Below are 15,620 nucleotides of genomic sequence, written 5' to 3' on the forward strand. Positions count from 1 at the left end.
GCAAATTTTTCAGGACTTGTACAAATCCCAAATACAGATCAGCAGGCACCAGAAGGTAGGAAAAGTTGTTTTTGCATAATATTGCAAGACAAAACGCCAGATAATGTCTGCTAATAGGTGCCATTTTGCGGTCCTTATACACACACACCATAATAATACTTGTATGTTGAAGCACAGTTCATCTGTCTACTGTTGCCGTAATGCTCCCTCAATCCACAAGCGCTGTGGCTTCATAGATTACCAAAGTTGTACTAAAACATTTTTGACAGATTTTTGAGCGCCATGTGTAATGTTCTATATTCTCAATGGAACATTTAAAGTTTTGGTGTTGTTTACTTGAGTCATATTGCAGTCTACACGTGTGACTGCCATCTACTGGTCACACTTATCATTACACCATGTACAAAATAAAATAGCTTTGAGGTCGGTAAGCACAATCAGAATTATTCCGTACATTAGGCGCACCAGGTTATAAGGCGCACTGTCCATTTTTGAGATAATGAAAGGATTTTAAGTGTGCCTTATTGTCTGAAAAATACGGTAACTTGTGTTTTCAACATTGGTTTACATCTAAGGGCGTTCAGTCCATCGCAACTGGACTGCTTGGTTTGTCTTGGAAGACGTTTCGCCGCTCATCCGAGTAGGCTTCATCAGTTGGTGCTCATAGACTTAGATTGATCAGGGCTAGTCCAACGGTTGGTGGCAAAACCCCAAATATGTATACTCCAAAAACCAGGGGGGTGTGCCTGGGCAAGGATGGTTTCGCACTACAGTAGTGAGAAAAAAAACAACTGTTCAGATGCAAACGAGCATCCCTAACTGTCATGCAAACGAGCATCCCTAACTGTCAAAGCCAACGACAGTCGTTGAAGTGTAAATTCCCTTCGTTAATATCTGTCAAATTGAAAGAATAAAACTAAAATGGTCAACTACACCTTTAAAATAAAGAAGTATTGTAGTACATACAGTGTGAATGTGCACATGTGTTTATTAATGATGTGAAGTTTAGGTATTAACCCTCTTTCTTGCACTTTCCAACTGTAACCATGTCATCTTTAAAGTCTACATATGAATATTGTTGTTTCTAAGTGACAAACTGTAAACAGTAAATCCATGAGTGGTCATTTGCTGATAAGCCCCGCCTCTTACCTAAATGCACTCATTGCTTTAGGGCTGTAAAGAAATATTGAAAAACAAGTTACCGGTATTTGGGTTGTATTGTTTTTTTTAGATTTGTTTTTAAAAATGAACACATTATACACATATTTGTAATGTTTTCATTATTGTTATTACCATTTCATAGCAGCTGAACTTTCTCCCACATGGAAACTATTGAAGTTCTGTATACAGTAGTAGCTTACATTTTAAGTGTGACAAACCTCTTAACTCAAAACACTTGTATCTCAAATCATCTTACATGGAAATAAATTTGCTTCGCCCCCAGTTATGTCATTTGAAGATACCTTTTACATACGAAAAGGTGTATAAAAACAATATAAAATGTACTACTAACAACTACTGTAGTTTCTTTTAAATATAATTATAATGTACAGCATTTACTTTGGAGAGTGGACTTCTACCGTATCTCCTTCCAGCTGCTTCCCAGTCAAACACACCATCTGCAGCTTTTCCATATTTTTATAGATAAATGTCCGCCATTCAGATATTATTGTAACGGGAAAACAAAGTTATGTCTATCACTAGCTATAAGTTCATGCTTGAAATGTGATGTTTATTTGAAATCAGGTTGCTGTAATAATTGTGTTTATTTTAATTGTCCCCTTTCCTCTCAAAGGAATGTGACCAAGTCCATGTTGAAGATGTGGCTTCTGATGACAATGGACAAGATCTAAGGTGCATTTTTTGGCAGATGACCCTCAAGCATAACATATATTATGGAAATGCTGTCATCCCAACTAATGACTTGTACTTGTCCCTTGTTTTTTATTACTAGTAACTACAATTTCTTGGCGGATGGATTTAATGGCCCCAGTGGTGGAGGGACAGCAGGAGCCGCCACTGGCGTCCAGGGAGGCGTGGAGTGGATGCGCAAACTGGCTTTTCGCTACCGCCGCCTAAAAGAGATTTACAACGGCTACAAGGCAAATGTGGGAGGTGAGTTTGTTTTTATTATACTTGAAAAAGAATATTAATATCCATTATGGGTGTAGTGGTTTTAGTAAAAAGGTCAAACTAAATTGGACTGAAGTGACAGATGATGACTGCCATAGTCAATGCACAAGTTTTATGCATATATATATATATATATATATATATATATATATATATAAGTTAATTTTATTTCTCATTCATGTACAAGCATCCCATCTTGACAGAAAAAAACAGAAAACAAAAACATTTTTTGCAAACGTATTAAAAATAATCACATGTATGTAAGTATTCAGACCCTTTGTTCAATCCTTTGTTGATCTATCTTTGGCAGAAAAGAAGTATTTTTGAATATGAGGCCACAAGCTTGGCAGACCTATCTTTGGGCAGTTTTGTCTAATCCTCGTTGCAGCACCTCTCCAAAAATATATATAAATTATGGCAATTTATATACGGTATATATATATATATATATATATATATATATGAATTGCCATATTTATTTATTTATTTAGTCGTTTTTTGTAACCATGCACTCTGTTATTCCAATTGGCTTACCATAAATATGATGTATGAAAATGGGAGATTCTTGAAATGGGAATAATCTAAATTTTCAGCTCTTGTTACAGGATTATTTTGAAAAGAATATTAGAAATTTAAGTATGACAGAATAAATACCTCTTCTTTTTTGCTAAGAGGATATAGCATAGATTTTTGAAAGAAAAAAAAATCATGTACATTTTTCTAGGTTTTTTAAATTCAAATAAGTATATTTAAATTTTAAAAATATCTAAAATAAAGGTTGTTTTTTTGACGAACAAAACATATTTTTCTTATCAGTCTAATGCAGACCTGGACAAACTAAGGCCCGGGGGCCACATGCAGCCCGTTGAGCTTTTCAATTTGGCCCGCCGGACATTCCCAAATCATTTTTTTAGATCTTTAAGATGGAAAGTGTAGCTGCCATTATGATGTGCAGTCATGTTTTCTAATGTTTCTAGAGCCTGAAATGTGGGTGTCAGGGACAGACGTGGAAGGAGATTTTTACAACAAAGTTCTGCAATAAAAGTGATATTATATCAGATTGTAGGTGGGGTTTTTTACTCTTCACGTTCATATTTTGCCGTGTTTGTTGTGTTTCGCTTGATTGTAAATAATGTAGATCGAGAAGGGGTGTGAGAAGTAAAAGAGGATCGACGTTCATATGTTGTCAATATTCAGTGTTTTATGCTTCTTAGTTATATTGTAAATCCCACATTCTTTATTTTCATGTGCATTCTTGGTGTCTCATTCAGTAGAAAATGTAAAATTCCATCCCATTTTTTAAGGCGGTCTGTCATAACATTTTTAACATTCAATCAGACATTATTGTGAGGTTTTGTATTTGTTAGGACCCAAACACACATACTGTACAGCACATTTTCACAGCTTAGGTGTGTGTGTGTGTGTGCATATTTATATATACCTGTATACATACAGTATATATACATAGATAGATAGATAGATATATCAGACATGTTTTTTTCTCTAAATGTGGCCCCTGAATGAAAAATAAATGCCCAGGCCTGGTCTAATGTAATACTAGTATATCTCACTAACCATGGCCTCAAAATCCTCATGAATTTTCAGGAACGAATTCTGTTTTAGCATCTACTTGTAATACACATAAACAGACACATCAGGTCTGACCGCTTTGGTCATGTTTATCAAGCTGGAGGAGTAATGAAAAAACTCAACAGGTTAGGTTCAGAGTAAGTTACTGTGGTAGTTTGTTGTACGGCAAACCCTGAATCTGCTTTATGGATTTACAGCCCTGTTCTTCACCACTGCAAACTACAACAAAAACAAACATTGTGACAGTACATCCCCGTGTACCTAATGTTGTGGCCAGTGCGTTTGTTGTGCTAGTTGACTATTAAAAAGAGCCAGCAGCCAAGTGAATTAGACTTTGGTCAACATCGGCATGACGACTGGGGCCAAGATAAACGAAGTATGTCTGTTTGATTTGTGAATAAATAATGTTGCTTTGGTCTCTTGCAGGCCTGTTGAGTCCCATGAAGAGAGAGATGCTTTTGCGACTGCAGTCTGACATCAACAACGTCACAGACTCGTGGCTCAACACTGCGCTCAAGTCCCTGCTGCTCATCCAGTCCAGGTCTGGGCCTTGCACACTCATTGTTTTTCATTAAGGTCCCTCACTCATGCACACCAAACCATATACCTCGCTGTGTTAGGAATAGATAGTTCATGACAATATTGATCAAATATGTTCATTTTTACAGCAGAGAGGATTACCGTATTTTCCGCACTATAAGGCGCACCGGATTATTAGCCGCACCTTCAATGAATGGCATATTTCATAACTTTGTCCACCAATAAGCCGCCCCGGACTATAAGCCGCGCCTACGCTGCGCTAAAGGGAATGTCAAAAAAACAGTCAGATAGGTCAGTCAAACTTTAATAATATATTAAAAACCAGCGTTCTAACAACTCTGTTCACTCCCAAAATGTACGCAAATGTGCAATCACAAACATAGTAAAATTCAAAATAGTGCAGAGCAATAGCAACATAATGTTGCTCGAACGTTAATGTCACAACACACAAAATAAACATAGCGCTCACTTTCTGAAGTTATTCTTCATTCGTAAATCCTTCGTCTTCGGTGTCCGAAGTGAAAAGTTGGGCAAATTTACGATCCACTGGCAGATGTTGGCGTCGTCTGGCGCTGCCTCCTCGTCTTAGTGAAGGTGTGTTCGCCTTCTGTCATCCATTGTTCCCACGCAGTTAGCAGTCTAGCTTCGAATGCCCTGTTGACACCAATATCTAGCGGCTGGAGGTCTTTTGTCAATCCACCCGGAATGACGGCGAGTATTGAATTAAGCGCGTAAGCGTGTCTCTAATGTGATGTTATGAGCTAGCAAATATAACAACTACACTACCCAGCATGCAACGATAGTTACGAGCATGCGCGGTAGCCCTGAGAAGCGTTGTTGTATGCTGGCAGTTAGAATGTGGTTATGAGCACGCTGTGAGTAAACGTTGAGAACTCAGTTAACACGCCTTGTCTGCATTATTTATAATTAGACAGACAACACACTTAATAGGAGCCATTTTGGGGTCTTTACATAAACACACAAATGGAAATGAAACGTCACATATCCCAGCATGCACCGCGCGCTTCTTCGTCATCCACTGTTCCCACGCAGTTAGCAGTCTAGCTTCGAATGCCCTGTTGACACCAATATCTAGCGGCTGGAGGTCTTTTGTCAATCCACCCGGAATGACGGCGAGTATTGAATTAAGCGCGTAAGCGTGTCTCTCAATGTGCTGTTATGAGCTAGCAAATATAACAACTACACTACCCAGCATGCAACGATAGTTACGAGCATGCGCGGTAGCCCTGAGAAGCGATGTTGTATGCTGGCAGTTAGAATGTGGTTATGAGCACGCTGTGAGTAAACGTTGAGAACTCAGTTAACACGCCTCGTCTGCATTATTTATAATTAGACAGACAACACACTTAATAGGAGCCATTTTGGGGTCTTTACATAAACACACAAATGGAAATGAAACGTCACATATCCCAGCATGCACCGCGCGCTTCTTCTACGGGGAAAAAAGATGGCGGCTGTTTACCGTAGTTGCGAGACCTAAACTTTATGAAAATGAATCTTAATATTTATCCATATATAAAGCGCACCGGGTTATAAGGCGCACTGTCAGCTTTTGAGAAAATTTGTGGTTTTTAGGTGCACCTTATAGTGCGGAAAATACGGTAATAGTTTTGTAAGAGTCTGGATGAGCTAGGAATGCAAGCTCCTTCTAGACTTCCTGGTGACGGGTGCAGTGAGAAGTTTTGTTTCCGTGGCAGATCAGGCCAGCAGGAGTATGTGAGGGGCAGACTTAAAACTCCTTTGTGCTCCGTGCCATCAAACTCTTATTTTACTTTATCCATTACCTGTTTACTCTGCGTGCTGCGCTGCTACTGCCACTAGCCTTAATACCTCAAATGTTTTGGAGGCCACATTCCCAGAAAGCTAAGGACTTCGGAGAACCTGTATCCTCTACAATAGACATTGGATTTTGGTTTTTCTATTTTGTCAGACTTAAAGGAGCGTGTTGCTGTTAGTCAAAGATCACCTCATGAGAGCGCTGTAGTGTTTTTAAAGGGGAACATTATCACAATTTCAGAATGGTTAAAACCATTAAAAATCAGTTCACAGTGGCTTATTATATTTTTCAAAGTTTTTTTCAAAATTTTACCCATCACGCAATATCCCTAAAAAAAGCTTCAAAGTGCCTGATTTTAACCATCGTTATATACACCCGTCCATTTTCCTGTGACGTCACATAGTGATGCCAACACAAACAAACATGGCGCATAGAACAGCAAGCTATAGCGACATTAGCTCGGATTCAGACTCGGATTTTAGCGGCTTAAGCGATTCAACAGATTACGCATGTATTGAAACGGATGGTTGTAGTGTGGAGGCAGGTAGCGAAAACCAAATTGAAGAAGAAACTGAAGCTATTGAGCCATATCGGTTTGAACCGTATGCAAGCGAAACCCACGAAAACGACACGACAGCCAGCGACACGGGAGAAAGCGAGGACGAATTTGGCGATCTTCTTCTAACCAACAATTGGTATGTGTTTGTTTGGCATTAAAGGAAACTAACAACTATGAACTAGGTTTACAGCATATGAAATACATTTGGCAACAACATGCACTTTGAGAGTGCAGACAGCCCAGTTTTCATCAATTAATATATTCTGAAGACATACCCTCATCCCGCGCTCTTTTCCTGAAAGCTGATCTGTCCAGTTTTGGAGTTGATGTCAGCAGGCCAGGGAAGCTAGGGTCGATAGGGGGTTTAGCTCGCTCGTCTGCGGGAACAAACTGCCGCCATTGCTTGCCGTGCTAGCGAGGTCCTTTGTCCCTGAATTGCTCACACACTCCGCAGATTTCTTTGACTTTATGGTTGGAAATGCATCTGCTTTGAGTGTCGCAGGATATCCACACATTCTTGCCATCTCTGTCGTAGCATAGCTTTCGTCCAATTTCTTGCCACTTTGGCATCTTTGGGCCACTGGTGCAACTTGAATCCGTCCCTGTTGGTGTTGTTACACCCTCCGACAACACACCGACGAGGCATGATGTCTCCAAGGTACGGAAAACAGTCGAAAAAACGGAAAATAACAGAGCTGATTTGACTCAGTGTTTGAGAAAATGGCGGATTGCTTCCCGATGTGACGCCACGTTGTGACGTCATCGCTCCGAGAGCGAATATTAGAAAGGCGTTTAATTCGCCAAAATTCACCTATTTAGAGTTCGGAAATCGGTTAAAAAAATATATGGTCTTTTTTCTGCAACATCAAGGTATATATTGACGCTTACATAGGTCTGGTGATAATGTTCCCCTTTAAGAATCTACTGCAAGGGTGCCCACACTTTTTCTGCAGGCGAGCTACTTTGTGAAGGGGATTACCTCATTCATATGTATAATTGATATTTATTTATTTATGAAAGAGACGTTTTTGTTAACAAATTAAGGGTGTTTAATGATAATACAAGCATGTTTAACACATATAGATTCCTTTCTTTCATGAAGACAAGAATATAAGTTGGTGTATTACCTGATTGTGATGACTTGCATTGATTAGAATCAGACAGTAGTGATGATAACGTCCACATTTTCAAATGGAGAAGAAAAAAAATGTCCTCCTTTCTGTCTAATACCACATGAAAGTGGTTGGTTTTTGCCATCTTATTTGTCCAGCTTCCATACTCCTTTTTATACACTTTACAAGAAATACATTGGCGGCACACTCCGTAGCTGCAAGCTTGTGCACGCCAGCTTTCTGAGACTCTTATTTTGTTAACGCAGGCCGGAGGAAGCAGCGCTTTTATTGTGAAGACAGGAACTGTGCAGTTTAGAGTTTTGACGGGAGGTACGGCGCGAGAGTCTGTTGAAATAAAAAATGTTTCTCGACATCCTGTCGGTCATTTTTTCTTTAATAATGATCTGGCAGCAGCCAGCGTCATCTCACAAGACCCTCGGGTGCCGTGAATGTCAATCAAGTGACGAAAGTGACGTCTTGGTGAAGATTGATGATCGCTCATTTTTTTTGTCTATTTTTTTAATGCCTGGCTGGCGATCGACCGACACACACTCCGCGATCGACCGGTAGCTCGCATTCGACGTAATGGGCACCCTTGCTCTACTGTAAAGATGCGAGTCTCGCTCAAGTTGTTTTTATTTTTTACGGATCCGAATACCAACAGCAGTTGAATAGCCCAAATGAGGAAAAAAAGAGAACTTACAATGGAACCTTGAGGAACGCCACTATTAGGGATGTAAACCTCTTTGTGATGGACCATTTGATTCGCAATTTGATACATTCAATTGACATTCGGTGCGATTCATAAACAAATAATATATAAAACAGAACGCTACCATTCGATTTAGCGTATGAGCAATTTGATATAATGTATTAACATTTGTTGATGAACATAAGCATTCCTTCTGTACATACGCTCCTCATGTTATGTTAGAGCAGTGGTTCTCAAACTTTTTCCAGTGATGTACCCCCTGTGAATTTTTTTTTAATTCAAGTACCCCCTAATCAGAGCAAAGCATTTTTGGTTGAAAAAAAGAAATTAAGAAGTAAAATACAGCACTATGTCATCAGTTTCTGATTTATTAAATTGTATAACAGTGCAAAATATTGCTCATTTGATTTGGTCTTTCTTGAACTATTTGGAAAAAAAGATAAAAATAACTAAAAACTTGTTGAAAAATAAACAAGTGATTCAATTATAAATAAAGATTTCTACACATAGAAGTAATCATCAACTTAAAGTGCCCTCTTTGGGGATTGTAATAGAGATCCATCTGGATTCATCAACTTAATTCTAAACATTTCTTCACAAAAAAAGAAATCTTTAACATCAATATTTATGGAACATGTCCACAAAAAATCTAGCTGTCAACACTGAATATTGCATTGTTGCATTTCTTTTCACACTTCTTTTTGACAGACTTTTTAGTGAGAAACCTGAGCTTGTGCTTCACTGAGTTTATGAACTTACATTCATATTTTGTTGAAGTATTATTCAATAAATATATTTATAAAGGATTTTTGAATTGTTGCTATTTTTGGAATATTTAAAAAAAAATCTCACGTACCCCTTGGCATACCTTCAAGTACCCCCAGGGGTACGCGTACCCCCATTTGAGAACCACTGTGTTAGAGGATAAATAGTTAAGACCTTGGCACAAAGCGCTCAAATGAGATCTGTCCACGCCAAGTCTATGAGCGTGAACTGATGAAAACTATTCGGATGAGAGGCTAAATGTCTAAGAGAACTGATCAGTTGAATGCCATGAGAATAATAATAACGTGATAAATGAGAACACCTATAGCATACTTGCCAACCTTGACACCTCCGATTTCGGGGGGTGGGGTGGGGGCGTGGTTAAGAGGGGAGGAGTATATTGACAGCTAGAATTCACCAAGTCAAGCATTCCATACACATATATATATATATATATATATATATATATATATATATATATATCTACATCCTGAAAATATGCAAACAAAACTGTGTTTAGATAATTGATACTTCAAACTTGCATAAATAAATCTTAATATAACATAACTTGGCTTCTGAGAGCTTCAAAATGTAATGAATAAAATGCTAAAGTTGTTGATAAACAAGCAATTATTTTAATAATTAGATATGGTCATTTTAAATTAATTATTATGATAATTTAAAATTTATTATTTCAAACATGTTTATTTTAATGTATAATTCTATGGCTGGATGTAATAAGGAGTCAGAAAAAATACAAATACAATTAATTTTGATGTTTTTAGCAAAATATAGTAAAAATGTATTTAGTTTTTTGTTTTTTTTAATTAATAAATATATTTATTTTTAGGTAAGATAAACATAATACAATGTATCTCTAGTCTGGATGATTTAGTTCTTGTCACCCTGTTGTCCTCCCGTCATGAAAAAAAGGCTGTCCTCACTCAGGTCCGCATGGAGCTGGAGGGGGCGTGGCCTCCAGCTCCGGCTAAAAACCGTGAGATTTTCGGGAGAATATTTGTCCCGGGAGGTTTTCGGGAGAGGCACTGAATTTCGGGAGTCTCCCGGAAAATTCGGGAGGGTTGGCAAGTATGACCTATAGGCACATTCATCTTCAAAAAAAGCACATTCTATAAAAGTATTTCCTCATTTTTAAAAGAACATACAGTACAGGCCAAAAGTTTGGACACACCTTCTCGTTCAATGGGTTTTCTTTATTTTCATGACTATTTACATTGTAGATTGTCACTGAAGGCATCACAATAATGAATGAACACATGTGGAGTTATGTACTTAACAAACATATTTTATATTCGAGTTTCTTCAAAATAGCCACTATTTGCTCTGATTACTGCTTTGCACACTCTTGGCATTCTCTGAATGAGCTTCAAGCACACCTGTGAAGTGAAAACCATTCCAGGTGACTAGCTATTGAAGCCCTAACTGCAATGTGGCCCTTGATGAAAACAAGTGTGCCACCCCTGCTCTATACTGTATTTTGCTGCTATTGGAACCTAGATTTACCCGAGGGCACACGTCCAAAGGATCAATAAAGTTCTTTCTACGCTAATTTGGGTGGCGGGGCACAGATGGTAGAGCGGCTGGCCAGAAAATTGTTCCTGGTTCGAGTCCAGCGTCCGCTAGCCGAGCCACTGCCGTTGTGTCCATGGGCAAGACACTTCATCCACTTGGCTCCCAGTGCCAGATGAATGGTCTTCTCTATGTAAAGTGCTTTGAGTCACTAGAGAAAAAGCACTATATAAATATAATTTACCTCACACTTGACTAATCTATGAAATGGTTTGTTTCACTTCCAGGGGAAAGTGTATTAATGTCTTGGTCACCACCACTCAGCTCGTTCCAGCTCTGGCTAAAGTGCTGCTCTACGGTCTGGGAGATGTCTTCCCTATAGAGAACATCTACAGCGCCACAAAAATAGGTACCGTACACAAATGAAAGGTTCCTCCTTAATGACCTTGCAGAAAAAGCTGATCACTGTTTATTTTTTTATTTTTTTTTCCAACCAAGATAACGTTAGTGTTGGGGTCGTGCTGCACCTCAATGGAATTAAATTATGGAATGGACTAAGCAAAGAAATCAAAGTTCTAATGTGATGCAGTTTAAAAACTGTTCAAACTTAGTGTTCACAAAGTACAAGGAAGAATTCTGGTAAACACCTTGAACCTTATTGAAAAATCAGATACTCTTATTCAGTGGTGCCAACACTTTTCAATTGACCAAGTGGAGGGGATCTACCTCATTCATATATATCATTTATATTGATTGATTTATTAAGAGATGTTTTTGTCAACAAGTTAAAGGTGTTTAATGATAATACAAGCATGTTCAACATTCCTTTCTTTCATGAAGACAAGAATATAAATTGGTGTATTACCGATTGTAATAACTTGCATTGATTAGAATCAGACAGTAGTGATGATAACGTCCACATTCTCAAATGGAGGAGAAAAAAAGTCCTCCCTTCTGTCTAATACCACATGAAAGTGCTTGCTTTTTGCCATCTTCTTTGTCCAGCTTCCATACTCCTTTTTATACACTTTACAAGAAATACATTGGCGGAAAACTCCATAGCTTGCGCACGCTAGCTTTCTGAGACTCTTATTTTGTTAGCGCAGGTAGGATGAAGCAGCGCTTTTATTGTGACGATAGGAACTGCAGAGTTTTGACGGCGGGTACGCCACGAGAGTCTGTTGAAATAAAAAGTGTTTCTCGCCTTCCTGTCGGTCATTTTTTCTTAATAATGATCTGGTGGGGGGTATATTGTACCGTCCCGGAAGAGTTTGTCCAGCAAGGGGTTCTGGGTATTTGTTCTGTTGTGTTTATGTTGTGTCACGGTGCGGATGTTCTCCCGAAATGTGTTTGTCATTCTTGTTTGGTGTGGGTTCACCGTGTGAAGCATATTTGTAACAGTGTTAAAGTTGTTTATACGGCCACCCTCAGTGTGACTGTATGGCTGTTGACCAAGTATGCTTGGCATTCACTTGTGTGTGTGAAAAGTCGTAGATATTATGTGACTGGGCTGGCACGCAAAGGCAGTCTCCCTACGTCCGTGTACACAGCTGCGTTTTAAAAAGTCATACATTTTAATTTTTGAAACCGATACCGATAATTTCCAATATCACATTTTAAAGTATTTATCGGCCGATAATATCGGCAGTCCGATATTATCGGACATCTCTATATATGATGTATGATATTGTAATTGTATGCATGTTGGAAATAAGCCAACACCATGACCATACCCATCCCAAAACCGACATGGTTTGCAACATGAAGGTGTGCAAGGCGGCTCATGTCCAGTGGGATTATTGGTGCTCTGTTTTGTCTTGCAGGTAAAGAAAGTTGCTTCGAGAGGATCGTCTCTCGCTTCGGGAAGAAAGTGACGTATGTTGTCATCGGTGACGGACGCGATGAGGAGTTTGCGGCGAAACAGGTAGACGCCTAATGACATTTACACTTGAAAATGGTACAGTTTAGTCCCGAAGTCAAACAAAACTCTTTAACTTAAATGAAAGACACAGCACTTTTGACACTTTGCATTTTATTTTTGTTTTTTTCACAAATTTCCTCCGGGATCAATGAAATATCGAACTTTTGTACGTGTCAACATTGTTGATTAATCACTTTTTAATAGCTAGCGAGCTGGCAAATAGCGCGCTAATTGTTAGCTATCTTAAATGCTCTAATAATTTATTGATGCTATATGTTATGTATTCACATTCAAATACATGACAGTGTGTTCATCTGTATTTAAAAACATTTATATTAGCAGAGAAATTGCAAGTGGAAATATTAAAAAAATACATTTAAAAAAAGATTTGCCCCCCCCCCGTGCAGTATCTCTGCAGATTCCTTGTGCTATAGACTTATAATCTACTTGTTAATTTCCTGTTAATAGCTGCTTACTTTCTGCTGCAACACACTTTCATCTGCACTTCTTAAACTTTATAAAGCACTTATTTACTTGTGCTGTTTTAAGCCAGCTTAGCAGTTAGCTTTGCTATTAGCATGCCTGCTTCTGGCTCGCTCTTTTTTAGCCTCGTCCTAAGAAATGCAGTTTGTCTGCCACTATGGAGGTGATTATTGATACCTTAGGGGAGCGGCTCCACACTGTGTATGGAGACTTATAATTAGCTGTCAGCGGACTAAACAGAACTACAATGTCAGCCAGAAGGCAATTCGGCGTCTGTGATCGGCATTAATCGGCAATGGCAATCACATACTTAACTTAAACTTCACCTTAGTCATAATTTGATCAATAATCAGTCAAACTTTATTTTTAAAGCGCTTTTCATACATAAAAAAATGCAACACAAATAATGATAATTATAATAATAGATTTTATTTGTAAAAAGCACTTTACATTGAGTAAACAACCTCAAAGTGCTACAGTGTATTAAAAAAATAAAATAAAAAGATAATAAAAATTAAATAAAAATAAAAACTAGAACAGCCAAATAGCTAGAACTAGTATGCATATATCTAAAAAAAAAGAAGCTTTTTTAAAAAGAAGGGTTTTTAAGCCTTTTTTAAAAGCATCCACAGTCTGTGGTGCCCTCAGGTGGTCAGGGAGAGCGTTCCACAGGCTGAGAGCGGCGGAGCAGAAAGCCCGGTCTCCCATTATTCGTAGCTTTGTCCTCGTAGGTGCTTTACAGGCTTAAAAATAATGCCCAATCACGCATACAGATGAATGCATGGCTGAGTACAGAGGAGCCAGGTGAAAAAGCACTATCACAGCCCCACGAGGTCATTAGACCTTTGAGGAACGCTGGAAAGTAAAAAATAAAACATGTAAGATAGTAAAAACCATGAGTAGAGAATAAAGGATAATATACGAGTAAAACATTATGCAGATAATAAAAAATGGTACAGCATAACTAATGAGAATAAAAAGTGAAGTACATATGACTTCAAGAAAATAAAAAAAAACATGTGCTGCAAATCATTTTATAATCAATCAAAGTTTAATTATATAGCCCTTAATCATGAGTGTCTCAAAGGGCTGCACAATAATGAGTCAAATGATTGCTGAGGAAAAGAGCAAGTGTGACTAAATGTTTGTCTTCTTGTGTAGCACAACATGCCTTTCTGGCGGATCTCCACTCATGGCGACCTTGTGTCCCTGCACCAAGCTCTGGAACTGGACTTCTTGTAAAGGAGGAGGGGCGGCACATTAGAATGCGGGTGGGCGTGGATGTACTTACCAGTCATTGTTTGTGGAGGGACACTGATCACCCTGCGTGACGTACCATGTGATGATCAAAGGTACGGAGGGAGCACTCTCTATTCTTTGGCAGCTAATCTCGCCACAGATAAACCTGGTCCTCCTCCAGAAGAATACGTAAAGGAACATCTCGTAAAATTGCAATTACCAAAGGGCCTTTACTAAAAGTGTGCAGGTTTTTGTTTTTCATCCCCCCCAAAAAATTTGCACTCGTTCTGTTTGCACTCATTTTGCCTTGTCATTCATAAAGGAGCTTTGGTTTGAAATGAGGAAGTAGTACTTCTAATGGATAGTATTAGTCATTAAAAGGTTTTCAGAGTAACAGAAATGGGAATCCTCCAATACTCACCTGTTGGCCCTTTGGCTTCCATATAGCACAAGCCCAAGTGTCCTTCAAGAGTGTTTCCATGTTGAATTGTTGCTGTTGCGTAGGGACGAATGTGACCCTTGTAAATATTCATTTTGTATTTTCTTTCTTTCTTTTTTTTAATAAGCCCCCCCAGCCTGACTCCATTCGCGTACAAGTAGACACTTAGTTGGCGTCATCCTTCTTCTCTTTTCTTTCGTCACAACGGACAAAATCGGCTGAACTGGAACTCGATCCTTAGCGAGTCACATGACTTATTTATACCTCCAAAACAAAGGAATGTCCAAAAAAAAAAATGCAAACATAAATGTGCTCGGATCGTCGTACTTTGGGTACATGACTTAAAACGGGGGTGTCTTAAGACTAGTTTTTTTTTTATTCAGTCACCGACAAAAGTAATAGACGTTTTCTTCAAATATACCCTCCTGAGAGCTGGTGGACATATGTATTTGGCATTGAGCTGTCAAGCCATTACTATTATTTTTAAGAATCAGATTTATCACACTTCTGAATTTTGATTCAATTCCGATTAATGGTGATTATTTATAGAAGGGGTCTAGAGTGCACCGTACTGTACCCACCAGGTTTGTCCATACAAAGTTAAGACACACCTTCTCATTTCAATGCCTTTTCTTTGTTTTCATGACTATTTACCTTGTAGATTGTCACTGAAGGCATCACAACTATGACACCTGTGAAGTGAAAACCATTTCAGGTGACTACCTCTTGAAGCTCATCAAGAGAATGCCAAGAATGTGCAAAACAGTCATCGGAGTAAAGGGTGGCTATTTTGAAGAAA

The 15,620-nt window shown here is 38.6% G+C and overlaps 1 protein-coding gene across 5 annotated transcripts in view; it reads left to right on the forward strand.

Annotated features, from left to right (window-relative positions):
* The window catches only part of eya3 (EYA transcriptional coactivator and phosphatase 3), a 39,989-nt gene extending 25,311 nt beyond the window's left edge, over window positions 1–14,678 (forward strand). For all 5 annotated transcript variants that reach the window (XM_061983300.2, XM_061983304.2, XM_061983301.2 and 2 more), the window contains 6 exons: window positions 1,796–1,854; window positions 1,955–2,115; window positions 4,150–4,264; window positions 11,027–11,148; window positions 12,563–12,663; window positions 14,305–14,678. In XM_061983300.2, coding sequence (XP_061839284.1) covers window positions 1,796–1,854; window positions 1,955–2,115; window positions 4,150–4,264; window positions 11,027–11,148; window positions 12,563–12,663; window positions 14,305–14,385 — 639 coding nt within the window. In that variant the 3' untranslated portion in view covers window positions 14,386–14,678. The remainder of the gene's footprint in view (window positions 1–1,795; window positions 1,855–1,954; window positions 2,116–4,149; window positions 4,265–11,026; window positions 11,149–12,562; window positions 12,664–14,304) is intronic.
* Window positions 14,679–15,620: the final 942 nt, after the last annotated feature.

The sequence above is a fragment of the Nerophis lumbriciformis genome, linkage group LG21, assembly GCF_033978685.3.
Source record: "Nerophis lumbriciformis linkage group LG21, RoL_Nlum_v2.1, whole genome shotgun sequence".
Taxonomy (NCBI): domain Eukaryota; kingdom Metazoa; phylum Chordata; class Actinopteri; order Syngnathiformes; family Syngnathidae; genus Nerophis; species Nerophis lumbriciformis.